The 27504-nt window shown below is 42.0% G+C and overlaps 1 protein-coding gene across 3 annotated transcripts in view; it reads right to left on the bottom strand.

The window, feature by feature from the left end:
* Window positions 1-12849: 12849 nt before the first annotated feature.
* acox3 (acyl-CoA oxidase 3, pristanoyl) overlaps window positions 12850-27504 on the bottom strand; it is a 31004-nt gene continuing 16349 nt past the window's right edge. For 2 of the 3 annotated variants that reach the window (XM_053415819.1, XM_053415820.1), the window contains 9 exons: window positions 26914-27036; window positions 26543-26663; window positions 26249-26371; window positions 25571-25684; window positions 25212-25327; window positions 20701-20875; window positions 20513-20580; window positions 17108-17194; window positions 12850-14062 (listed from right to left, as the gene is read on the bottom strand). In XM_053415819.1, coding sequence (XP_053271794.1) covers window positions 13943-14062; window positions 17108-17194; window positions 20513-20580; window positions 20701-20875; window positions 25212-25327; window positions 25571-25684; window positions 26249-26371; window positions 26543-26663; window positions 26914-27036 — 1047 coding nt within the window. In that variant the 3' untranslated portion in view covers window positions 12850-13942. Of the gene's footprint in view, window positions 14063-17107; window positions 17195-17726; window positions 17962-20512; window positions 20581-20700; window positions 20876-25211; window positions 25328-25570; window positions 25685-26248; window positions 26372-26542; window positions 26664-26913; window positions 27037-27504 lie in introns of those variants that run through there. The other variant, XR_008333921.1, reaches the window with a different exon arrangement.

Genomic DNA, 27504 nt, shown 5'->3' with positions numbered 1-27504 from the left:
ATCTGAGGCTATTAAAAGGTCATTAGTGACTTTTGCCAAGGCTGTCTCTGTACTGTGATTGGCTCTAAACCCCGATTGAAAGTCTTCATATATATTATTTTCCCGGAGAAACTCACACAGCTGATTGGCAACAACTTTTTCTAAGATTTTAGAGACGAAGGGGAGATTAGATATTGGTCTGTAATTGGTTAAAACCTCTGGGTCTAGGGTGGGTTTTTTGAGTAGGGGTTTGATGACAGCTATTTTAAAAGACTGTGGTACATAACCTGATGATAATGACAGATTGATGATGTTAAGTAACGAACTATCAATTAGGGGCAGAATTTCTTTAAGTAATTTGGTAGGAATGGGATCTAAGATACAGGTTGTTGGTTTAGAAACTGAGATTAATTTGGTAAACTGATCACGGGTGATCAGAGAGAAGCTGTCTAAGTAATGGGTAGGATTCTCAGCCGTTTCTGAGATCTCTGTTGTTGGGAGGGTATTAGTGCCAATTGAGGGCAGGAGATGGTTGATTTTATTTCTAATAGTTTGAATTTTATCATTAAAAAAGGTCATAAAGATATTGCTATTTAGGGATCGAGGAATACTGGGTTCGGTGGAGGTGTGACTCTCTGTCAGCCTGGCTACAGTGCTGAAGAGAAACCTGGGGTTGTTTTTATTCTCTTCTATTAGTTTTGAATAGTAGGCGGCTCTTGCTTTGTGGAGAGCCTTTTTATATTCTTTAACACTATTCTTCCAGTCTATTAGATTTTCAACATGGTTGCTGGAGCGCCACTTCCTTTCTAGTTTTCTTGATAATTGTTTTAACTCATTTGTCTGGGAATTATACCATGGAGCTAATTTACTATGTTTGACATTTTTCTTTTTTAGAGGCGCTATTGAGTCTAATGTTAATCGTAATGAGTCTGCAGAGCTATCGACGAGGTGGTCGATCTCAATGGAGCTCAGGGTTTTAAAGAATTTGTTGTTTATATCTACTGCTAATACGGGTTTAAATGTAATTGGGATTATTTCCTTAAATTTAGCTACAGCACTATCAGGTAGACATCTAGAAAATGAATTTTTTATTAGTGGCATATATTCAGTTATTGAAAAATCAAAGGTTATTAAATTATGGTCTGATAGAACTGGATTGCGCGGAAGTACTGTTAAATTTTCAATTCCGACACCGTACGATAATACAAGGTCAAGTGTGTGGTTACCACAATGAGTAGGTTTGTGCACACACTGACTGAAACCAATAGAGTCTAGTATTGAAATAAATGCTACGCTAAGGCAATCTTTATTATTATCAACATGAATATTAAAGTCACCAACAATAATAATTTTATCGGTCTTTAGGACTAAGTTTGATAAAAACTCAGGGAATTCCTTTAAAAATTCAGTATAAGCCCTGGGAGCACGGTAAACTACGGCAAATATGATTGGCTGTTGGTGGTTCCTGGATTGGCGTGGAAGACTAAGAACCAGACATTCAAATGATTTGTAGCTGAGTTTAGGTTTAGGATTAATTGATAGACTGGAGTTAAAAATAGCAGCAACTCCACCTCCTCGCCCAATTTCTCTAGGAACCTGTGAATTGATATGACTGGGGGGAGTAGATTCATTTAGACTGACATATTCATCAGGATGTAGCCACGTCTCAGTGAGGGACAGTAAATCTATGTTGTAATCGGAGACTATTTCATTAACTAAAAGAGCCTTTTTTTCCAGTGATCTAATGTTTAAAAGACCACATTTAAAAGTCTGGGTTTCCTGTATTGTTTCAGAGGTTGTTTTTATTTGTATTACATTTTTGTGTGGAGTTCTCGCTCTGTTATTGTTTAATTTCAATAATTTAATCGGACGGTCAACAGACACAATCTCTATGGGGTTTTGTGATTGATCCAGAGGGAGCGCAGAGAAGTGTTTAGCACTGCAGCTCTGCTTCCTGGTCCCAACTATGGGTTGTCATGTAATAGACTGAGTAATATTCCTAGATAAGAGAGCTGCTCCATCCCAAGTGGGATGAACGCCGTCTCTCCTAACAAGACCAGGTTTTGTCGAAAAAGTTAGCCAATTATCTATAAAGCCCACGCCGTTTACAGGACACCACTTCGACAGCCAGCGGTTAAAAGACAACATGCGGCTAAACATGTCATCACCTGTTGTATTAGGGAGCGGGCCAGAGAAAACTACTTTGTCCGACATCGTTTTAGCAAAAGCACACACGGACTCAACATTAACTTTAGTGATCTCCGACATGCGAAGCCGGGCATTAAATGCTGCATAACTATTCAGATTCTTCCCAAACAATGCACTCACGCTTCCAAACCCCAACGGGGCCTACAGCAAGCCACAGCCACCACCAACCAGATCAGACACAAACTCCCCATCGGAGTGACAGGGCACATCCAATGTTACCAACCCCCTTTTGACAGCCTATGCTGATCAGCATTCTACTCCAGTAACCCAACCAAATAGACAAGACCATATTCCATCCAAATGACAACTCTGTTCCCATCTCAAAATGAAGGACGCAACAGCCTCTCTCCCTCTTCAAAGTGTCATGGCTAGACACACTCACACTCACCATTTCCTACTGCTTGAACACCAACCATATTGCAGTTGCCCCCATCTGCTGTCAACACGTGGGCCCCCGGCATGACCATATACATTCCTCAGGATGTAATGCAAGCAGCTAGAGATGCCTGTGTCAGATCCTGGTATCAAAAAACATTCAACCGCCACCACTCTCAACCCTGCCAATACACTCATACCCACCTGAGCTACCATCAAGGACTCCTGTCCAGACAGCAAAATGCTTTTGGAGGATTGGATCCATGACATGCAGTATCTCCTGGATGCAATAGAGCTCCCCACACATCTTTGCTTTTCCAAAGTGGTGCGACACTTGAGTGGTTAGGCTTGAAAGCTGGTATTGAACCTACCTCCTGATAACCAGACCCCAAAGAGAGCATTTGAGGAATTGAGTTTAGAGTACAGGGACACACAAGACTACTTAGACCCGTTAGCTGACTTTTATGAGCGAAGCCAGATGTCGGGAGAGTCTGCTTGCTCTTATGCTATTACACTGGAGGCAACATTGTGGGATGTGGTTGAGATCGAGACAATAAATTAAGCAGTAGTTCTTAAGAGGGCTCATGGAGGAGGAGGTGTACGCGAGAATTGGGCCAATGCTACCCAGGCTCCGGAGCTCCCGAGAGCTAGACGCCGAGAGATGTCACATCAGAGGGTTGTGCCAGTGTGAGGGCAGAGAGGACAAAACAGACCTCTGAACTATCAGAATTAACAGTGATGGTCAAGAAAATAGCTCTAAGCCAGCAAGAGCAAATGGTCAAATTGTGTAGAGTCTAGAATAACCGTTACAGCTCATGTCCCTCAACCAACAGTCCAGCCACCAATAGCGCACAAAAGTCAGGGTTCCAGTGCTACATGTTACCACTGCAGGAAGCGGGGACACACTGTCCGTGTCTGTCGAGCGTTTTTTCCCCGATTCCAACAAGGCATGGGTCCACCAGCCCCAAAACATGACCCCTGTGGAGGGAGATACACCTCACTCATCCCAGCCTTTAAACCATTAAAGCCCGAGATACACCTCACTCATCCCAGCCGTTAAACCATTAAAGCCCATCGTATCAGGGGGTTACACAGGTTAACAACACTGAAAAGGGAGCAGAAGAAACCCCATTAGGGGGTCCCAGGAAAAAGGGGGAGCTGGAAGTACTCACAGCTGTTAGTGCAACCACCCAGGCCTCCAGAAGCAGCAGTTACAGGTCTTTTAAGTCCCCATAGAGGTTGCAACAGGTCAGGCCCTTGCCTCATTATTGTGTTCTGAATGTTGAGCAAAAATTGCTGGGGAAAGTGTATAGACTGTTCCAACATTTGTCATTCCTGATACTGACTATCGCTCATCAGTCCCCATACTAGTGGAAACCAATGACATTAGGGCCTCAAGGAGCATCCTCCAGGCAGTCTATGGCCAGCAGTTTCTTCACCGGGTAAAGCCATCCAGAGATTCAAAGCTCCAGTTGAGGTCGGGAGTACCAAGCAAAGTGAAATGGATGACCTGGTAGGCCCTGCTGTGCATACGGGCCGGAAAATACACATTTCCTGGTGGTAAAGAGATGAATCTAACTGTATATCTGTTAATGGAGATGGAGGCAGCATGGGTTATTTGGCCCATATGCTTCTCCAGTGGTGGGTGTGATCAAGAAAGGTGGGTCCCTAAGGTTTTGCATCGACTATTGAAAGCTCAACTCCTGCAGCACGAGAGATGTATTCCCCCTGCCCAGAATAGAGGAGGCCCTTGAGTCCCTAGGGCAAGCAAAGTACTTCTCCACCCTCAAACTCACATCTGGATACTGGCAGGTGGAATTCTTCACTACCCCCATTGGGCTCTTTGAGGCCAACTTTATGCCTTTCGGACGGCAGAATGCTCCATCCACCTTTCAGCGACTCATGACCTGCTGCTTTTGGGGATCGGAACTTCACCAACCTTATGATCTACCTTGATGACCTCATCATCTTTTCCAAAACCTTTGATGAGCATCTAAAAAGTTTGCAGTTAGTGTTTGATTGACTGCAGGAGCATGGCCTGAAGTTAAAGCCATCGAAGTGCCAGCTTGTAAGAAAAGAGAGTCAGTATTTGGGCCCCTTGGTGTCTGCAGAGGGGATCAGGAAAGACCTGGATAAGATCAGCTGATTCAAGGACTGGGCGAGGCTGACCAATCACAAGGAGGTGTCCTCAAGTATGTGATGACCTCAGCCCCCTCACCTCCACAGTCATCTTAGTTCACTTCATTGGACAGAAAATGGGAACCACGTCCACACATTGTGGTGGTGAAGCAAGCTGGCTCACCTGTGTACGTAGGTCGATTGGAAGACGGTGGAACAGAGAGGGGGATCCACCGCAATCTCCTTGCCCAGTGCATGGTCTTTCCAATGGAGCAGGTTGGTGGAACAAACCTGGAAGAAGTAGAGCCAGATACAGAGACAAGGGAGGCAAGCATCGAGTGGGACTTATGGAGAGCAAAAATGCATACACCTACACCACAGCTACACGCATGACTCCAGAGCCATTGGCTGCAGCTGGTCTAGTGCAGGATTTTTGTCCATGTATCCCCAGATATTTTAGCAAACTAATGGTGGATGTTGCAAAGAAACCCCTGCAGCCAACCTACACAGGGCAAGCTATTGCTTTCCAGCCTCATTGCTTTGCCTGAAATGCCATGCAAGGTATTCGAGTACCTGGTTATGTCTCCATGTATACCTACCTTGGGAGAGACGTATTTTACAACCAGTGAGGATGTGCCTGAGGGTACTGGAGTTTAGCATAGTGGGCAGGATGGATCTTCGTTCAGCCACTGCTCTAGGTTTTTGGGTCAGGGAAAGACGTAATCCTGCTTGCTTCCATTCCCCACAGGTCCTTCCAGCTCTTTCTTTTCTCTGTATTTTCCAATTTCTTCCACTGCCCCTGTCTGGCTTGATTGACAGCCTTCACACATCTTGTTGCCTCTTCCTGATGCCGGATTTCAGGGCCATCAAATTTCACCATTCTGTAGGAATTGCTTTGTTCCACAGGGGTTTACTCTGACCCAGGCCAAAACCTCTTCTCTGTTGATCCTGGCCAACAATGTCAGCGTGCTGGAGTGCTGGTTTTGCTTGTTGAGTTACATCTTTTTGTGTCCATTTCTGTCCTATTGTCAATGGTCTAACTGTCCATTTAGATTTGTCTCTGGACTCTTAGAGGGTCAACTCCAGCTTTGTTTTGGTGCATTTAAGCTCTTCTCCAAGATTCGAGATAGGCAGCTCGAGAATGTACATACAGGCCGCTGTTGCTAAAAAATCCTGTGACTCCGAACTACTTTCTCACATAGGAGTTGATCGTTCCCTCCATGATCTCAACTTTTGTGATAGGAACGTCAACTACTGTAAGTGGCTAAATCAGTCAAGGTAAAAGGCCAGATTGTAAGCACCAGAGCTTTAGCTTGCCAGGAAGCATGGACTGGTCAATGTTCTTAAGACCTCTGTTGACATCCTGCTTCTGTTCCTGAACCTGCTCGCAGTCATGAGGCTTGCATCAGTGCCTCATCCGAGGCTTTTTATTGGTTTCTCAGACAGTGTTGGAATGGGTTATCCATTCATGTAAAACCTATGGTCTGATTTCTTACCTTTGCTTATTGAGAAGACCCCCCTAACCTTTGCTGCCCGCCACCTACAGCCCATTTTGAAGTTCTAATAATCATCGCCATAGTGAACTCTAGTTGGAAGATAAGAAGAATAAGAAGAATAATAACTTGATTTGTATCGCACATATCTAAGCTATTATCTAGATAGTGCAGCCAGACATGATGCCTACTTCGAGATGCTGCCATATGGTGGTCAAATCTGGTGTAATGAAGCGGTTTTGAAGTTCTTCAAAGTAGGCTTTAAAGGGGACATATTATACCCATTTTACCGCAAGTTGAAATGGTTTCTTTGGGGTCTTAATGAAATGTCTGTAATATTTCATGTCTAAAACATCCCTCCTCAGATTGACCTGTTGCACAGACTTTACCACTACATATTCTTATATATTTAGATATTAGATATATATATTTTTTCATCTGTTTTTATATATATACATTTTATATTTTATTGTACTATCCACTCCAGCAGCACAAGAACACTTTCCTACTCAGAATCAGAATCAGAATCAGAATTATTTTTATTGCCATGTATATTTGCACATACAGGAAATTGCCTTGGTGTGGTTGGTGCACTGTACAAACAACAATATAAAAACAAAAATAGAACAACAATATATACAGTATGAGAGTTATGGGCACGTGCGGTTCTAAGGTGCAGAGATTGGTGATAGTGCCAATAATATAGTTATAAATGATGTGGGGGGGGGGGCAGAGTCAGTGTGATGCAGGGGGCTTGTGAGCCCCACTGCCATAGGGAAAAAACTGTTCAGTTGACGCAAGGTTTTAGTCCTGATGGCCCGGAACCTTTTTCCGGATGGGAGTCGCTGGAATAGGTGGTGACCGGGAATGGGAAGGATCTGCAATGAACTTGCCTGCTCTCCTACTGGTCCTGGAGTGGAACAGGTCTAGGAGAGCCGGAAGGTCACAGCCGATGACCTTCTCGGCTGACCGAATGATTCGCTGCAGTCTGCCCTTGTCCTTGGCAGTGGAGGCAGCAAACCAGACGGTGATAGATGAGGTGAGGATGGACTCAATGTTGGCTGTGTAGAACTCAACCATCACTTTCCGCGGCATTGTTGAATTTCCTCAGTTGCCGCAGGAAAAACATCCTCGGCTGGGCCTTCTTGATGGTGGAGGTGATGTTCTCCGTCCACCTCAGGTCCTGTGCAATTATAGTCCCCAGGAATCTGAATGACTCCACTGTTTTAACTGGGGAGTCGCACATGGTGAGGGGGGCTGTTTGGGCTGGGCTCCTCCTGAAGTCCGCTACCATCTCTACAGTTTTTAAAGCGTTCAGCTCCAGGTGGTTCTAGCTGCACCAAGTAGCCAGGCTGTTAACTTCCTCTCTGTAGGCGGCCTCGTCCCCATTGGAAATTAAACCAATAAGGGTTGTGTCGTCAGCAAACTTCAGGAGATTGACAGAGGGATGGCTGGAGGTGCAGTTGTTGGTTTAGAGGGAGAAGAGTAGAGGAGAGAGCACCCAACCTTGTGGGGCTCCAGTGCTGAGGGTCCGGGTCTCCGAGATAAGCTTGCCCAGCCTCACGCGCTGCTTCCTGTCGGTCAGGAAGTTAGTGATCCACCTGCAGGTGGGCTCAGGCACGCTCAGCTGTGTCAGCTTGTCCCCGGGAAGAGCTCGGGAGATTGTGTTGAATGCGGAGCTGAAGTCCACAAACAGGATCCTGGCGTAGGTGCCGGGGGAATCGAGGTGCTGGAGGATGAAGTGGAGTCCCATGTTGACTGCATCGTCTAGGGACCTGTTGGCTCTGTAGGCCAACTGCAGTGGGTTGAGAGGTGGTTTGTTATGGTCTTGAGGTGGGTCAGCACGAGGCGCTCGAAGGTCTTCATTACTACAGAGGTCAGGGCGACTGGTCTGTAGTCATTAAGGCCTGTGATCCTCTGCTTCTTGGGAACGGGGATGATGGTGGATGTTTTGAGGCAGGCGGGTACAACACATTCAGCCAGTGAGGTGTTGAAGATGTCTGTGAACACTGGAGACAACTGATCCGCACAGTGCCTCCGTGTGGAGGGGGAGAGAGCATCTGTCCAGCTGCCTTGCGAGGGTTCAGTCTCTTCACTAGTTTGTTGACATCTCTCTCTTACAAAGATGGCGCCACGAAAGGCTGCTTCGGCGTATTGGTGCGCACTTCTGTGTTTGTTTTTAGTATTCAATTCTGTTTACTGCGACCCTACTCGGATTACTTTCACGATGGATGAGCTTCTTTCCATCAGGGACAAAACACCATCCGATTTATGTCCCAACTTCCTCGCCTCTTCCGTGGATTTAGTGGATTTACTGATCAAAGGTGCTGCGGTCCTCTGCCACGCAGCGAGACTGAGGCGGAGACGGAGAGGTAAGCGTCAATTCAACTCTTTTATCCTGGCTGGAGTTTACATCCCACTGCAAGCTGACGTGCGCGAGGCTCAACGACAACTCGTGGAGCACATACTGGGAGTGGAGAGAAGGAGAGAGAACACGTATTCCCCCGTTATTGTTCTTAGGGACTTTAATAAGGGGAAATTATCTCAGGAACTCCCAAAAAACAAACAGTTAATCAAATGCCCGACCAGGGGGGACAATACTCTGGACCACTGCTAAAGCACCATCAGCAAGGCGTATCATGCAGTTTCCCGCGCTGCTCTGGGTCTATCCGACCACGCTCTCATTCACCTGATCCCGGCTAAGAGACAGAAACTAAAACTTTCTAAACCTGCTGTGCTTAGATCAAAGAACTGGAGCAGCAGAGAAGCTGTGGAGGAGCTGCGTGACTGCCTGGAAAACACTGACTGGGACATGTTCCGAACTGCTTCTAACAGCCTGGACGAATACACAGATGCTGTGACGTCCTACATCAGCTTCTGTGAAGACAGATGTATTCCGACACTTACCAGGGTGAGTTAAAACAACGACAAGCCCTGGTTCACAGCAAAGCTCAAACAGCTACGTTTGGAGAAGGAGTTGGCCTTCAAGAGTGGGGACATGGATAGGTTCAGACTGATTAAATACTCATTTGGCAAGGAGATTAAGGAGGCCAAACGACAGTATTCGAAGAAACTGGAACAACAGTTTGCAGCCAACGACTCCTCGTCAGTCTGGAAAGGCCTTCGGGTGATCACTGGCTGCAAGACAAAATCCCCCCACTCCGTGGAAGATTTCCAACTGGCAAACGACCTCAATGAGTTTTACTGCAGATTCGACGAACAAAGGACCAGGTCTAACCCTTCCCCACATTGTCAACCCCCCACCCCCACAGCTATCACACCTCTTCTTCCCAGCCTGGACAAAGACACTAGCCCCCCCACCACAAAATGGCCCTAGACTGCCCCATTACTGGACACTGACACAATCACATCATTGCATTGCATTCCATTCCTGTATCTGTACATTTGTTCTCTGTATGTGATTTATGTATGTTTGTCAGTGATGGGTTAAGTGTACAAGCTACTGGATGATCCGAATTTCCCACGGGTTTAATAAAGTATCCCTCTATCTATCTATCTGTGACGTCAATCCTGGTCGTAATCCCATTCGACGCACTCTAGCGTATAGTTTCTGACATAGAGGAACCACAACAAATCGCGGGAGTTGTTTTTTTCCTGAGTTTTTGGGAAGGTAGACATGCCAGATACCCAAATCAACGTGTAGAAGCACTACAAAAGTGGAATTTTCATAATATGTCCCCTTTAATCAAATTTATATTTGGCTCTGGTATGTTGAAGAAGTCGAATTCAGCCCACAAAACACTTGGTGATTGGTGCCAGATCATGCTAGTGTGTTCTAAACATCCAGAGAAACCTTAAATTCCTGCCTTTTGGAGCGTTGTATCCACCAGCTGATTTTTCACCGGATAACTTGTCAGCTTATGGGCTGAAAGAAGATCTAACCTTCCATACTGAGGAGAGTGATCGGTGGAAATTGGCTAATGTTTCAGGATTCCTCCTCTTTTGGTATCAGTACTCCTCCAGCTCTGCGCCAAGCTTTGGGTATTGTTTGCTTCCCCCATCCCACTCTCATTAGTGGTTTCATTAATAATTCATTGGAGTTATGTTTGACCAGGACAAGTAATTGGACCCACATCAAAACAAGTCTCTAGGACAGCTTCCTTCCACCTGTGAATTATAATGAAAATTTGAAACATCCATTCATTTGTTACCTCTAGACTGGATTTCTGTAATTCTTTATTGAGGATGTCCCAGTAAGTCTCTGATACACCTCCAGTTGGTCCAAAATTCTGCAGCACGAGTGGTGAAAGGAACTAGAAGGAGATATCATAATAATTCTGTCTTAGGTTTACTTCATTGGCTCCCTGTCAAATTCAGAATAGAATACAAGATCATGCTCCTCACATACGAAGCCCTTAACAATGAAGCCCCTTCAGATATCAAAGAGCTATGAAAATATTGTTCAAATAAATAATTTTGAGTCCTGAACAAGCCCTTATTTATGCTGCTATAGGTCTGATTGCTGGGGAAACTCCCATCATTTCCTTAGCAACTCTCCCCTTCTTTCTGTCTCTCTCTGCCCGCACATTTTTTTTTTACTCGAGAGTTCTGGCTAATGTTCCTCCATTGCATATTAATGCCAGTCAGACGCCATATTTACCATTTTCTTAACTTATGAGTTGAACTGATGCAGGTCCCGTTGCACAGATGAGGTGGATGAATGTTTGTGTATAGTCTGAATGTGTGTATATGAGGTGTCCTTACGTTTAGTTCCAATCAAATGTAGCTTAAGGTGCAGTCAGTAATTATGTAAAAGTTCAAAGTAGCAAAGCAATATACAGTAATTAAAGATAATCAGCTAACTTAAGAGCATGCGGTTGAAAGACTGTTGCTATGCAGCGTCTTTTTCCCTTGTCGCACACCTGGTTCCAGTAACCTTTCTCTCTCTCTCTCTCTCTCTCTCTGCAGATATCTCTGACTCCAGAGGTAAAGGATCTCGACACCAACTATTATTATTATTGTTATTATATGAATGGATGCCGCTATTGTCAATAAAAATCTTTACATCCATAATTGTCACTATTATTGTATTCATTATAACAACTAGTCAGCGCTGAAACCTGACGGTACACAACTGTTCCTGGTCTCTCCTCCTCTCTCCCCCTCTCCTTTGAAACATTATCCAATCTGCACCAAACTTCACATTTGATAAAAATCCCAGCATGTATTATTCAGTCCTACTTATAGTGGCCCCACTAACTAAAATAAATAACATGTTTTATACTGTGATGTACTCCTCCTAACAGGTTGACCATATCCAATTGAAATCTGGTCAGACGACTGTTTAGACATGGTAATGATAGGTTATGAATGTTTTGTGTTTTTTTTGTTGAAGGCTGTTGCTGTGGCAATTTACTAATAGTTGATGTTTAGTTTTTACAATTTATCACATTTTCGAGCGGCTAAACATGCTCGAATACTAATGAAACCTAAGTTGGAAATGCTAAACATTTACTTCCAATATAGGTTTTGTATACTAGTGTGGCAAAATGGCTCGATAGCACCCCAAACAAAATCCATTTCACATTTTAGCAACATGTATGAAAATCGGTAGGTTTATGTACAATATCTAGACTTACAAAAAAGCCTCCCGGACCTGTACCCTAAATTGAATAGGAAGTTGGCGATGTTGATTGTAGTGCAAAATATTAGCTTACTTTGCTATTTGCAGGCATTCAATTTTGGTAAGTTCAATCGAACAACCTTAACCATGAACAGTTTTGCTAATAAGTTTAAGTTTTCCTTTAACAGCCTCCCCATGGCTATATGGCCATGAAACAGGAAGCTCTACTAATTTGACTAGACATTGTCCAATCTGCACATGACTAAACATGTTTGATTACCTGGCATTACCACATTTTTATGCCAACATAGACCACATACTAGCAACAGGATTTGAAATTTAACTCCTTCATGCACTGTGCAAATGCATAATGCAATACCAAGCTGTGTCAACCGACCTCCACCGTTTCCCCCTGTTCTAATACATTGGAAACAGAATATAGTGATCAACCAGAATCATTCTTCTACAAATGTGTAACCAAGAACTCCACTTACACTGTTCATGTTGGGTCTTTTGATAAACATTTTTTAGCGGTTCTGTCAGTAACTGAGCGCTCCTCTCAGTCTCTATCGTTCGCGCTGCACACTGCAAACAAAACTGTATCAAACCAACTAATGCCCTGCTATGAAGAAAGATTTTAGTAGTTTCCCAGAAAAAACATGGTCACTTTAAGTGGTTTCCATAATAAGTTATAATTTGACTTCCATATCCCATCTTCTAACATGGATGGTGCAAAGTTTCTGACCTGAACTGCAGCCAGCCACCAGGGGGTGATTTACACACTTTGGCTGAAGTTTTGGGAGCCGTCCAGTTGTACGTCTAAATAAACAGTAAATGATTTCAATAAATAAAACCCCTAATATTTTTTTGGGTGTGGGATAACTGCTGAATTTGCAAGCTGATAAAAGGTGAGGAATATTTGAACAGGCTGTTCTGGACATGAAGAAATACTCTTCTCCACTCAAGACTGATGACTCAAACCTGGAAGACCAACCATAAGTAGCTAAATCACAACCGTCTGAGAAGAGAAACAGCTTGAGCCATCACATTAGTGAGGTTACAGATATGTATTCAATAATCTATGGGCCTTAATGGATTTTGTAACATTTTTAATGATAACAGATTACTTCATACATGATTCAGATCACATGAATTACATGAGACTTACATTTCTATTCAGACATCATTCAGATTTGTATGGATCGAAAAGCAATATAAGATTTGAGCTTGAGAAATAATGTTCTGGAATATAAGTTTGATAGTATACTTGTGTAATGTCTGAATACAAATTTAACAATCAACATAGCGACTGTAGATTATAAGAATATTTTCTTTAAACATTTTGTATATATTTAATGAGACATTAAGTTCCAAAACACTGAAGTAATGTCACACAAACCAGTATTTACAGCCAGCAATATTTAAGGATGTGTAATTTCCACAGGACACACTTGGAACTTTAAGGGCACTTGCAATGATACTTGTAAAGGCCACAAGGACTACATAATCAGGGACTGAATTCCAGTGACACACAGAGTTTAAATCTACAAGTTTCTTTCTTATATATGCCTTTTAATTAATCTTATTACAATAATGAGTATACATAAATGCAGCAAAACATTAAAATCAGTCCATCCCCTTTGTAGTCTTAAATCATCAATATTTACTGTAAGAGTTATGGTATGTTTATCCCTTAGAGGAAAAAAAGTTATTTGAGGATATCTCAGAAATCTGAGTGTATGTTCCACCGACCATGTTTGAATGAGCATATAGGAACAATTCAGGTGCAGTGAATATTATCAGAATTGTACAATCATATCAGTTCATTATTTTTGTGACAATAAATTGAGTTGCTGTTAAATTTTCAAATAGTCGAGTAGATAATTAATTTACTGCTTGTTTCAGCTATAATGAACAATGTTGACAATTGCAAAAAAGTTTCTTAGCAACTCATTGGCACTTTCTGACTAGCTAATTAACTAAACTTGTAAGAGGCTGGATCAATTCAAATCACAAATTTCCTTTACCAACATATTAACAACTTGGTAGGGTATTCACCATGTAAGATTTGTAGCGCCTACAATAATGATAATTTTGTGCCTTCAATCACAGGTGTGTTGCCACAATGCAAAGTTTTACACTCGTAGACCATTCAGACACTTCGCCTGCAGCATGTGTTTGGCTTCTAGAGTTTTGGACGCAGAGATCCGACCACAGGTTTGTCTGAGCAGAACTCTTTCCACCAGGAAGGACGGTCCAGCACCTGGCTGCCCTGCAACACTGTTGACCATAGGTTTTTGTAAAGCTGTGTGGAAGAGAAAGAAGTAGATGAGTCCGAGTAGTTTTTATGCTGTCTTTGTCTGTTGTCTAAACGCCTCAACCCCGCTCGTTTCTTTCACAGACACTGAAATAAAGTGCTGAACTGTCTAAATTTTTTCTGGCAGAAAGACAATCTACACTAAAGATGATGATTGGGGTTTTTCTCAGTTTATTTAATTTTTTAGATCAAGTTAACATTATAAAATTGATGAGGTTAACATATATTTTTTTCTAATAAAACCCAATTAATTTAGTCTTTCATTATGACGAAAAAATATCCAATGAAATATGATAGTGCTGTTTAATCAATACCAAAAATGTGTGAAGTCAGTTAGGCTTGAGATACTTCTGAAAAATGGGTTAGTGGGGACTTGCTGCTTCAGGTATTAGTGAAAATAAACCAAGACTCAGGAGGTCCGTAAGTTTGCTGTTTGATGCCAAAACACTGCACAATGGTTTAAACTACCATGAGACAAGACTTAAAACTTTGAAAAACGAATAAACTGGAAGCCACTGTTATATTTGTTGTTGCAGTGACTGCTAGTGTGCTACCAATGCAGCACCTTGGCAGAATTTGTCACATTTCACTCTGGTAAATCTTCCATTATCAGTGATCTATGAATTGCACCCTCATGTGTCTCGCTACGTACTGCAGGTTATTACAGTAGCTGGAATTATACCTCTGCTTATCTTCCATTATGCTACAAAGTGTTTATTCTAATCAGTGCTGTAAATACCCATATTTCTGATTGTCTCCATTACACGTGGCATCTATTGCACTTCTGTCCCTCCTGGGAGAGGGATCCCTCACATGTGGCTCTCTCTGAGGTTTCTATGTTATTTTTACCCTGTTTAAAGTATATTTTTTTTAGTTTTTCCTTACTCTTGTTGAGGGTTAAGGGCAGAGGATGTCACACCTTGTTAAAGCCCTAAGAGACAATTTGTGATTGTGAGACAATATGGGCTATACAAACAAACTTGTATTAATTGATTTGATTCCCTTCATTTCCAGATCCTTGAAAAAGCTGTTGCTAACCATTTGTGTGATTACTTCGACCAAAATGGAAGACTTTTAATCAGGATTTAGAATCCATCGCACCACAGAAATAGCACTGTTAAAAGTTAAATGACCCTTGCATGGCATCAGATAATGGACTTGTCTCTATAATGCTGGATCTTAGTGTGGCGTTGGACACCATAGATCAAAACATTCTATGAGATATATAATATAATATAATATAATTTTTACATAGGGACATTTTTCTTGGGCCAAAGTACTACAGCAGCTGCAAAACAGTACATATTAGAACAAACAACAACAACAAAAACAGTAAACAAAGACATATCATGCAAGACAGATAATAAAAAACAAGTGTGAAATGTGCTAGTCAAGTGGAAGGTTTATAAGTAGGGCTGTCAAAATTAATAAACGCATGCGCAGAATGACCCGCTCCATGTACCGATACCCACCCCCACTCATTCACTCAGAGTGACACACGCAGTGAGATCATAGCTCGTTCACGTTAAGCAGGCGGTCAGTGACTTTGTAGAAGAACAGTGGAATACAGAATTTCTCTGGTCACAGCTGCTCAGTGATCAGCACCGCTGCGTCATGATTAGAGCAGAAGCTGCAGTGGGTTTTTACCGAGCTGGAGTTTCTGTGTCCTCCTCCGCTCTGACCTGCTCTCACTTGAACAAATAAACACTCATCACTAGTTATCAGGACCTGATCAGCACATGAACTAACTTAGTGTTGGTTTGATTCGCTTCAGAGTTTATGAGGCTGCATTTAAACATCATGAAAATGACATTTTGTGCTCAGTACAACACGCGACGCGACACTCAGTGTTAAGTGAGTGGAGCGACACGCAAACATGATCCGACACTATCGATTCATAACCAAACACATTACCGTACGTTTTTCCCCTAAATCATCCCAATAAAAAATTAACTATGAACATGAACTAGTTCATTTCATCTGCATGACCTGAACTTGGAACACGCTCTTTTTAAGTGTGAACTGGCTCACCACTGGTTCTACAGATATGCTCAGATTCAGATTTCACAATCAGATTTAATTGTGCAAAGGTTTGTTTGTTTGTTTGATTTAAAAAAGAAAAGAAAAAAGTTTTATTCAACCATCCTATATTTGCTTAAAAAAAAAGAGAGAGCAAAGGCTAAGTTGCCCCAATTCTTCTTTAAAATGAGTCAATCTCATGCAATTATATTACAGGGCAGTCATGCCGGTGTAACAAGCTTAAAACTACTGTATCAACAGAACATTTTATAATGTGATTATTTGGGAGGCTGCTCCTACATTTGTTAGTATAAAGTGTGTATGGGAAAGGAGAGCTTACGCAGCCTTGTGGTACACCTGTGCTACAGTATTTGATGCTGGAAAGTGAGCTATTTACCTTCACCTGCTGGGATATGTTGGTTAAGAAAAGAATAAACCATTTTAAAATGAAATGATTAAGTTGCATGCTTTTTAACATCTGGACCAGCAGGTAAGGTTGGATAGGGTTAAAAGCTGATGAAAAGTCTACAAATAGGCCCTAAGGATAAGTCTTGTGTTCTCTAAATGCTTACTGATTAGATGCGTCACAATTGCGACTGCATCCTCCGCGCTCCATCCCTGCCTGTAGGCAAATTGGAGGGGGTCTATGTTCTATATGTGCCCCAAAAGGCTGATATGATTTTGGCCTCATGCAGTCTAATACTAGATAGAACTAGTGAGGAGATGTTGGTTGGTTGATAAGGATCAGTAAAAGGTTTGAACACTGATGTTCACAGTTTACTCAAATAAACCAGAGATTTGTTACAGCTGACAACTTCAGACTAACGTCAGCTTTAGGATAAATAATTCAGCTTCTATGCCATACTCTATATTCTCACCAGCTATATTTTTTCTTATAGAATAATCAAGTTATGGTTGTGCCATATATTGACCTAATCAAAAAAGACCATCTTTCACAACACTCACTATGGTATGACATGACAGCTCTTTGGTTTCTGTGTTTGTGTGAGTTACCTGTCCATCAGCATTGCCAATGGGTGAGTTGAGGATGAAATCAGTGGGTGCAAATATGTCCACCAATGCTACTGCATCATCCTTTAGCTGGAGAAGAAACAGAGAGCAGATCAGGTTAAGTTTATGTGAGGTGGCCGAGCCACATCTACTAAAGGCATAATTTCCTCATTTAGCTTTATAAAGACAGGTAGAAATTAGGTAGAGCACAAGGAATGGGGATGCGTATCACAAAATTTCATAGAAAATTTACAGCAGCTTCAGAAATATCCCTTTTTGCGCACTTCGTGTTTGATCTCATTCACACCAACTCTTTAAGGATGTCAATTCAATTTAATTGTATAGCGCCAGATCCTTATATACATTATATCAAGGCAAAAGGTGTCAATGTGTATATTTAGGAAGCACAAGTGATTATGAATCAATTAACCTGCTTTGGTGCAAGTGGAAGTCACAACAGGTGCAATGGAGAAAAAAATGCAAGACAACCCCCCCAAAAAGGGAATGGTTTTGCATGTGAAGGCCACGGACAATTGCTCTGTCCTTATCCTTCCTGATTGATTCTTCTCTAGTTTTGTGTTCTGCTGGTGTCTTTGTCACTTCTGGTACTATGAGGCAATACCTGAAGCCCAATCAGTTTGCAGGTGCTTCAGCTCCTTAAGGGTGGCACATCCATACTTCTGGTCACAAGAAGATTTGCTGTGTCTCCCAGCATAGTCTCAAGAGCATGGAGGAGATACCAAGAGAGCGACCGTGACACAGGGAGAGCTAATCAGGGCAGTAGAAGGGCTTCAATCAGCAGCAGGACAGGTATCTGCTCCTGTGCGAGGAGGAACAGGAGGAGCCTTGCCAGAGCCCTACAAAATGACATTCAGCAGGGTAATGGTGTGCATGTTTCTGACTAAACAATCAGACTCAATGAGGGCCCGATGTCCTCTAGTGGGATTGGCAATCGCCAGAGAACACAAGGATTTGAAGGTCTGCCACTGGTGCCCCATTGCCTAATCAGATGAGAGCAGGTTCACACTGAGTACACTGACAGGCGTGAAAGAGTGTGGAGAAACCGTGGTGGATGTTATGCTGCCTGTACCATCATCCAGCATGACCAGTTTGGAGGTGGGTCAGTGATGGTGTGGGGAGGCATATTCTTGGAGGGTTGCACAGACCTCCATGTCATAGCCAAAGGTACCCTGACTGCTGTTAGGTACTTGGATGAAATCCTCAGAGTGATTGTCAGAGCTTACACTGGTGCAGTGGGCCTTGGGTTCTTCCTGGTGCAGGACAATGCCCAGCCTCATGTGGCCAGAGTGTGTTAGCAGTTCCTGGGTGACGAAAGCATTGATGCCATTGACTGGCCCTCATGTTCCCCTGACTTAAATCCGGCTGAGCAACTGTGGGACATGATGAATAGGTACATAGGATGCCACCAATTACCGCCACAGAATGTCCCGGACCTCACTGATGCCCTGATACAGGTCTGGAGGAGATCCCCCAGGAAACCATGCACAGACTCATCAGGAGCATATGCCCAGATGTTGTCGGGAGTGCATACACACTATGTGTGTATACACACTATGTGCATACACACTATGTGTACTATGTGTGTATGCACATAGTGTGTATGCACTCCCGAATTATTATTAATAATAATAATAATAATAATAACAATAACAGTTCCTGGTTTACACTGTATCAGGCAGATGGCAGACAGCGGTTAAGGCATCGGTTGGGCAAGCGGTTTCCTGACTTCGATGTTGTCAACAGAGTGGCCAATGGTGATAGAAGCGCTATGGTATGGGCAGGCATAACCTATGCACAATGAACACAGGTTTTTTACTGATTGCAATTTGAAAAACTATGATAAGTTCCTCAGGCAAAAAATCCCAGTTCTTGCATGGCTTGCATACAAACCCGACGTGTCACCTATTGAGCATGTTTGGGATGATTTGGATTGCCGTGTTCGTCAGCATGTTCCAATTCCTGCCAATTTGCGAATTTGTGTTGAACTGCGTCAGGCAAATGGTGGTGAAACCAGATACTGAATGGTTTTCTACTGTCCCCTCCTTAAAAAACTCTGTGAAACTGTAGGGTGGCCTTTTATGACCAGTCTTATTTTACTTATAACCTTTTAATTAGCATATTTTGATATGTCACACATTTCTTTCAACAAACGGATTCTGGCAATTTGAAAGATATAAGCCTTTTTCTGCATAGAGAAAAACCCTACATCTTTTATTTCAATTCATGAAATAAGGAGGTGAAAACGAAACTGTTGCGTTTATATTTTTGGTGCGTGTATTCACATACACATGCATGGTTGTTTTTAATACTTAAGATTTTGCAGATGATCCAAACACAAATGAGAGTTCTTCAAAAACTGAAATAGTAGGCGATTAAATTCAGTGTTAATAACATTCTATTGCTCTATGCTTCACGGGAACATGCTCTGATCTCTTGTGTGTCTCTGAGCGAGTTAGTGGGGGCGGAGCTCCGGGGCCTGTGTGTGTGTGTTGTCTGGAGACACACACACACACACATTTACCACTCCTGGTATTTCATGCTGGCCTGATAAGAAGATGATTCAACAAATTAACGTTTTTTTTTTATTTAAAATTTAAGTCTTTTCTTTTTTTATTTTTTTTATTTAGAGCATACCTTGCATCCGGCGGGCCGAGCTGGACCCCCTGGCAGGCCGTATCCGGCCCGCGGGCCGTATGTTTGACACCCCTGGTCTAAGTGTTTTCTTTCTCAAAAGACATATTGAGACTTCAGTATACTCAATGTACTGGGTTCACTTTATTTACAAGTAGATGAAATAATATCTATAATGCCTCTTACGCCAGGGACACACCAGAGGTGGAAGCACCACGAAGTGTCACCAAATGCTGTCCGCTTCCTTTCCGCGCCCATGTTAATCAATTGGCCAGCGATGGTTTCTATTCTATTATTTCCACTTGCCGTGAGCGAATCTGGCCAGAAAACACTCAGAAAATTTGATTTAATTTAAAGGATATAAATAATGTATATGCATCGCATACTTTTGATTTTCCTGCTGTTCTCCTGGAGTTTCAATTTCCCTGATTTTTCCCTCCACATGATGAAATTTCCACATCTGCCCACCCTCTGTAACTGCGTTTTAATTATGTACTTACACATTTGTCAGTTGGGTCTAAAAAGACAGACACACATAAGCACACAAGCAAACAGGAAGACAGAGGGGACCCCTACCCCTACACCACTACATTGAAAAGAGCATATAACAACCAGCAGAGAAAGCAGAATCACGGGCTGACGGCCTCCGCCTCCGGTGTGTCCCTAGCATTAGTGTATCTTATGCAAATGAGAAATACATGGATATGGTGAAAGACTTAGACAGACAGGAAGATAGAGACAACAATGTTACTGTACCTGGGAGCAGAGAGTGAGAATGGCCATCTGAACCAACTCTGCTGGCTTCCTTCCACTCATGTAATTACCTTGAAAAGAACAAGTATGTCACAATCTCACAAATACTGACACAAATTCTGAGTCAACACAACCGAGTGGATCATCTTAATTTCTGTGTATAAATGCAACATAAAGAGGACAGTACATACCCTGATACAGTGTGGCCATGTGGTTGCTGAGGCTCCACAGGCCATACAAGGCACACAGTTTGCTTAGTACTGGTCTGAGAGAAGCTGGCGTGGTCTGATCCATTGTCTGTTCATGAAATCTCCGGAGGCAGTTTTGTTCGATGTAGGCAATGGCAAGGGAACGACAGTAGTATACCTAAAACAAAGAAAACGGGGTGAATTTTTTGAAAAATATTTTTTATTTCCACTCACTTTACTCAATTGAGGAAATAGAAAATAAAGCCACTCTAATGCCACAGAGTTAATGGTTAAGTCGTACTTTTATGGTAATCAGTTTAAACAGCAACATGGGTCTGAGTTCAAACCCAGCTCAGAAACAATTCTGTATGGATTTTAAATCCTATTGCCTTGTTTCCTCCCACAGTCCAAACACATGCAGGCTCATTTGAGACCCTAATTTGCCTGTAGGAGTGAATGTTTTTTTGACTGACATTCTTCCCTGCGATAGACTGGCGACCTTAGGTGTGAACCTCTATGGTGTCAACCCACCTCTCACCCAATGTCAATTGGGATTAGCTCCAGCTGCAATGAAAGGATAAGCGGCCTAGCCAATGGACGGATGGATTAATGGATGTCACTATCATTAGTATCCAGTCTCAAACTAGAGCATCCAGCCTAGGGATGAGCAAGTAACGCCATTATCTGTATCTGTATCTGTTCAACTTAATTAATTATCTGTATCCGCTATCGGGAGGGGGCTTACACTTGAAGTGGGTGGGACCTATCTAAAGGTTGCCATCCATGGGGGACCTCTACACCCAGCAGTGTAGGACGAAGACCAACCGGATCATTAAAGACCCCTATCACCCCAGCCATAAACTGTTCTGCCTGCTGCCGTCTGCCGAAGGTCCCGCAGCATCCAGGCCCGCACCACCAGGCTCAGAGACAGTTTCATCCCCCAGGCCTTAAGACTTTTAAACTCCTCCCATCCGTCATAATTCCACTAACTCTGCACCTTAGCATATTTGCACCATTGCATTTTGCACTATTGCACACACTTGCACTATTGTTTTCACTCTGACTCAGCCAGTGGAGCTTGTGCAAGCCGCCTGGCTCTCACTCACTCACTCGGCTTGTGGAGAGGACCGCTAGCTCTGTGTGCATCTTGCCAGGCTGGGTGCACTGAACATTTTATAGGCTCATTAGGGGAAGAGCTCTGTGTGTGGCTAGCCTGGAATGATGTGGACACAGCTATTTAAGGAGGATTTTCATTCATCACGAGTACGGTTATCGATTAGTAAGACTAGCTACAGTAGTTTGGATAACAATAGCCATGTTAGCTACAGCTAGCTCTTATCTCATCTCAGAGTGCAATTAGCTGAATACTTGAAGCATAGGTCCACATATACTTTATCTGGAGTGATCTTTTCAAATGCATCGCACACATTAAGAGAACAACACAGAGAGACACCGATTAACATTCCTTTAACTAATGTACTTTGTTTCCCTGCACATCTTGGCCAGTCAGACCACCTCTCACTGCTGCTCGTCCCAGCATAAACCCCCATCAGGAGGAAAACAAAGCCCACAACAAAAATCATCAAACTTTGCCGGAGACAGCTCTGTCTCAGCCAAGACTGCTTTGACCACTCCTCAGGACAAAGAGGAGCCCACACTACATACACTGTAATGTTCTGTATCACAAGCTGTGCTGATAATGTCGAAGTTAACAAACTTTTCCAAGTTTTTCAAAACAAGAAACCGTGGTTGACGACTGAAATACAGTCACTCATCAGAGACCTCAACATTGCTGTCAGGTTTGGTGACAGAGCTCAGTACAATATGCCCAGAGTGACCCTGAGGAGAGGCATTAGAGCTGCCAAAGAGGCTTAGAAAAATGGAAATAGAGGACCACTTTAAGGATAGTAACCCATGGCGGGTGAGTCAGGGAATCCAGAACTTCACAAATTACAGGGGCAGCAACACCTAAAATTCCATGTGAGGTGAGCAACAAACCACATACCTAAAAACCTAAAGCTTTCACTTGCTCTATTCTTTATACATATGTATCAACACTTCTCTTTCTATTGAACACTAATGCCCCCATGAAAATGAAATGTTTTCTACCACATTAATTGCCTCTTGTATTTTTCCCATAATCATTTTGCTTCCCCTTTACCACAGGGCTCCATCATCAGCAAAGAGCAACCGCCCAATATCACCCTGAGCTTGAGAACACATCATTAATCACAATGGAAAACAATATTGTACCAATGATACTTCCCTGAGGAGAACCATTTTCAACGATATATATTCCTGATGAAGCTGTCCGAATTCTTATTTGAATAAATCTATCAAATAAAGAGTCTCTGATCCAATTATACATCCTACTCGCTATTCCTATCATATTCAAATTAATCAATAATCTCTCCTTCCAAACCATTTTATATGCCTTTTGTACATAAAAAAACACTACGATCACAGACCCTTTATTAACTTGTGCTTTCTGTTTCTAAGCATTTGTTTTGTGTTGTTTGTAATCTGTTCTTCTTCCTCCCTTTTGGAGCGATTTATGTTTAGAGAGTTTTAGTTAGTTTGATAAGCCTCCTGTTTAGGTGAGCCTTTTCTTTTGTCCTGTTTCATAGTGGTTTGGTTTTCCTCCTTCGGGAGCGCTTTTGATTTCTTGCTCTAGCCATTTGTTTGTCATCCTTCGGGAGCGATTTATGTTTCATACCTCTTTCCTTGTCTAGTGAGTGTTTTGAATTTATTAGGGAGTTTTTCTATCCCTGAGTTATTCTTTCAGGTCATAGATATATTAAGTGAGTTTTTCATAGCCCAATTGTTTGTCACTCTTCATAGAGGATCGGAATTCAATAAAGTGTGCTGGTACGTGTAATCCTCTGCATCTGAGTCCTCATTTCAGTCCAGGCCTGACATATCCCTTCTCTCAAGAAATCCCCAAGGTCAGCTGATCTTGTCCTATCTTGCTCTCCTCAGTCAAGTTATTAGAACTGATTTGAATAAGTACTTTCGCTATTATCTCTACCAAAATAAGATTTCTTCCCTTCTAAATGTGTCACATCCACCTCCTATTACAACTAGTAGCATATCCCATTATTCTAAAATCCAAATTAGTTGAGTTTAGTTGAACAACAATGCTGTGAAACATTCACTGCATGATCAGACTGCCTCTGTATGTGAGAGAAAACATCTGCTATAAGATTTCTCCTCTGCTCTTATTTGAGCGACAAGTGAACATGATAGCAGAGCTGGGACGTCGATGTTTTTGACTGTGGGCGTAGGATGTTTGGTTTGTTTTTCACCTTAATTCTTGTTTTAAGGTAAGTCTGATTTTGTCTTATTTTTTAACCTGTTTAACTTGTGCATCACCTTGTGTCTAGCTGCTTTCAGACATGCGCTAAAGACACATTTACTGAAAACTTCCCAAGAGACTGTATGTGAGAATGCAAATGTGCTTCAGAGTTTTTCAAAAGTTTCTGCCTGGACACAGTGTGTGTAGGGGAGAGCGGGGTAATGTGGGACAAATGCTGTGGGGTAAAGTGGGACACTGTCTCACTTTACCCCACCATGAAGCACAAGTTAAGTTTAGTCTTAAACATATTTTAGTGTTATATTACATTACATGTGTTATTTTTAATGTCATAAACATTGTAGAAAAGCCATCATGCCAAGAAACTATACACCAGGAAGACAACCTGGGGCCAAACACCCCTCGCAGAGATGGAGAGTGCAGCTGCTGAGGTCATGCAAGGAAAGAAGTCCTTAAGAAAAGCTGGAAGGGATAGAAATATTGATAAGACAACCCTCACAAGATTCATAAAGAGAAAGGGAAGGTAAAATCAGTAGCCTGGGTTGCAGTAGCTGAGGTAAAGAGAATATTCACAGATGAGATGGAGGAGGAGCTTGCCAAACACTTGAAACAACTAGCTGACCAGTTCCATGGCCTTGCTCCAGTTAAGAGCCGTGAACTGGCATTTGAATACGCAGAGAGAAACAATATCCCTTTTACTGCCAATTGGACAGAGAAACAATGTCCAGGTAAGCTAGGGTGTGCAAGAGATCACATGAATCATAATAATCATAAATGTGCTTAACTTACCAATCCCCATGATTCTGTTACTAGTCCGATATTAGTGGTTGTCAATCTAGCTGTCGGGATTTTAACTATTGCAACATGTGTTGTTATGGTAGTTTTAAAGTGAAAAAAGTGGTCTTGTGTCCCACTTTACCTCGTAGCTGGGGTAAAGTAGGACACAAGACCACTTTTTTTTAAATAATCATATTTTCACTGCCCTTTGTCCTGAAGACATTCTGATCATTTCCATTGCTAGAAAATATCCTGAATTAATGGGAAATGTGTACATTTTACTGATATATCATTTTAGCTCGCCTAGAGGGGAGCAAATGTAAAAAATGTCCCACATTACCCCGCTCTCCCCTACTTGTACAGATATCTTTGTGAGGACCATTTTGAGCCTACAACCTACAGTGTGTGCACTTGGGTATGTTACCTGGCTGTTGTTAGAGGTCTCAAACTCATCCTTGGATAAAGCCCTCTGCTGTTCTATCCTCTTCTGACTCTCTTCCAACAGGAAACACACCAGCCAATTATATGCTGCCAGTGGCACTGATTTGAAAGACAAAGATATTGATACACCTCGTCATTTATGTTATACACTTTCTTTTCTCATCAACATTGATATTTAATGGATTGCTCTGCAGATGAACAGATGTTTCTGTTAATACCTTGTTACCTCAAGTTTCGATTTTTACAATGAACAATGTTTTCTGAATTCTAGTTTTGTCAAAAAAAGTTTGTAGTCAACATTTCAAGTTAATCCAATCTGCACCAGCTGAAACAATAAAATACCTGCAGAGTCCATACACTCCTCCATTGCTGTTGGTGTAAATTTGCTTCCCAAAATCTTCTGGAAATCATCAAGGAAATCCACACTATGAAAGGGAGACTCAATCCGCATACCATCTGTAACCAGACAATACAGAATTTGATGCTGTACAAACTAATCAAAGATTTCATGTGAATTCATCAGGCATTATAAAACTGATAAGCCAGTCAGCATGACAGGCATGTGGAGCCATTATGTGGCTGTGTTGTTGTTTCAACTAAGGTCTATGTATAGATGTAATTGTACTTAACTTTGGTTCAACAAGCTCCTGAGTAAAACAATTAGTGACCTATTAGTTACACCAATTGACTAAAATTTGAAAAGTGCTTCACCAGACTTCAGTTATTGTTAAGGGACACAAATCACTTTGTTCATTGCACTCTTTATAGATCCAACAGTGAGTGTGATTTACGACATACACAAAATATGAACGTGTATATAACATTTGTAAATGAGGCCACTGGTCTCAAATGTTGTGAGAGTGCAGAAACTGCTTTAACATTGTAAACCACAGCAGCACTAAAACTGGAAAGCATCATGCCAATAAAGAAGAATTATAATCTCCAATCTGCACAAATGCATTTCTGCCTCTGTCCCAGGAACTTTATATTTAATGTCTCTCAGCATTACTGAGCACTGACCATGATGCTTGGCATGTAGCCAGCTGAGCAAGTAGTTGCTGGTCTGTTGCAGCAACAGATTATTGTCTCCTTCATATGTGCAGTTTGGGTCATTGTCATCCCGAAGATCACCCAGCCGATTCACTGAAAGACAGACAAATCAACTTAGGCGTGTGTGTGTGTGTGTGTGTGTTTAAAAAAATTCAAAATATTGTGAAACTGTTGCAGGACGAATAAGACTGTAGGGGGCCTCTACTGTCTAGGCAAGGAATGAAAACACTGTTATATGTGAATATGTGTATGATTGAGACTGACTGGCCAGGTATCCATGTCCACCGCAGGCCTCCCTGCATTCTTGAATCCCCTTCTGAGCAGTCCATGAACCCAATGGTTTACTGGAGCAGCCTATGGCATGGATCTCCCTGCCCATCTCTGCCTAGCAAACACATACAGCAACTATATTAAGTACAGACCATAATTATATTTTTGATCCTCAGGCTCTGAGCTCACTACAGTCAATTGGAACATAATGGCTACTACACAAAGTTGCAAAGTCTCAGCATAAATTTGTCAAGGTTAACTTCAATACAGAATGTGAAGTACTACCATGCAAAACTGTTAAACTTATTTTAAATGGAGTAGGATATTCGATAGAAATATATAGAAATATATATTATTTTACTTACTTGAATGTCGTCTTTGCTATTCATCATCTGCCCAATCTGGAACTCAACAAAATTCATGAAGATAGATTTGGTGAAGTGTTCAAGAGCATAGGCTGCTGCCAGATACGGGATAAGACGCCATTGCTAGACAAAAACACAACACATATATATTGCGGTTTAACACTCTGGCACATGGCATTGGATATTCTATCAGCACAACCCTTACCCTGGATATACTAAGTATACTTAACCATCTGGACTGAATAATAATAATAAATTACAATATAGCTCTACAAATGTTTATTGACAAAATTGGAATTTTAAAATAAACTGGTGTTACTGGTGGATAGGTTGGGATGATTATCTCTCTCCCTGGCCTTCATTCTTCTGTCTATATCTGGTGGTCTGTATTTTTTGCTTCAGGTTTTTAAGGGTTGTGTGTGTGTAATTTCCGACCTAGAACCCATTCAGTCTAACTCTGGTGTGGAACAGACTATAAATACCGCAATGCGGTTGTATACCTCCTTCAACAAGTACAGTTTCTGTGTACATATTTCTACAATTCTTTTTTTCTGGATTCAGTGACCTATGATCTTTGATCTCTGAAATACA

This window comes from Pleuronectes platessa, chromosome 23 (assembly GCF_947347685.1).
Source record: "Pleuronectes platessa chromosome 23, fPlePla1.1, whole genome shotgun sequence".
NCBI lineage: Eukaryota > Metazoa > Chordata > Actinopteri > Pleuronectiformes > Pleuronectidae > Pleuronectes > Pleuronectes platessa.
This window is presented reverse-complemented; position numbering and strand designations above follow the sequence as displayed.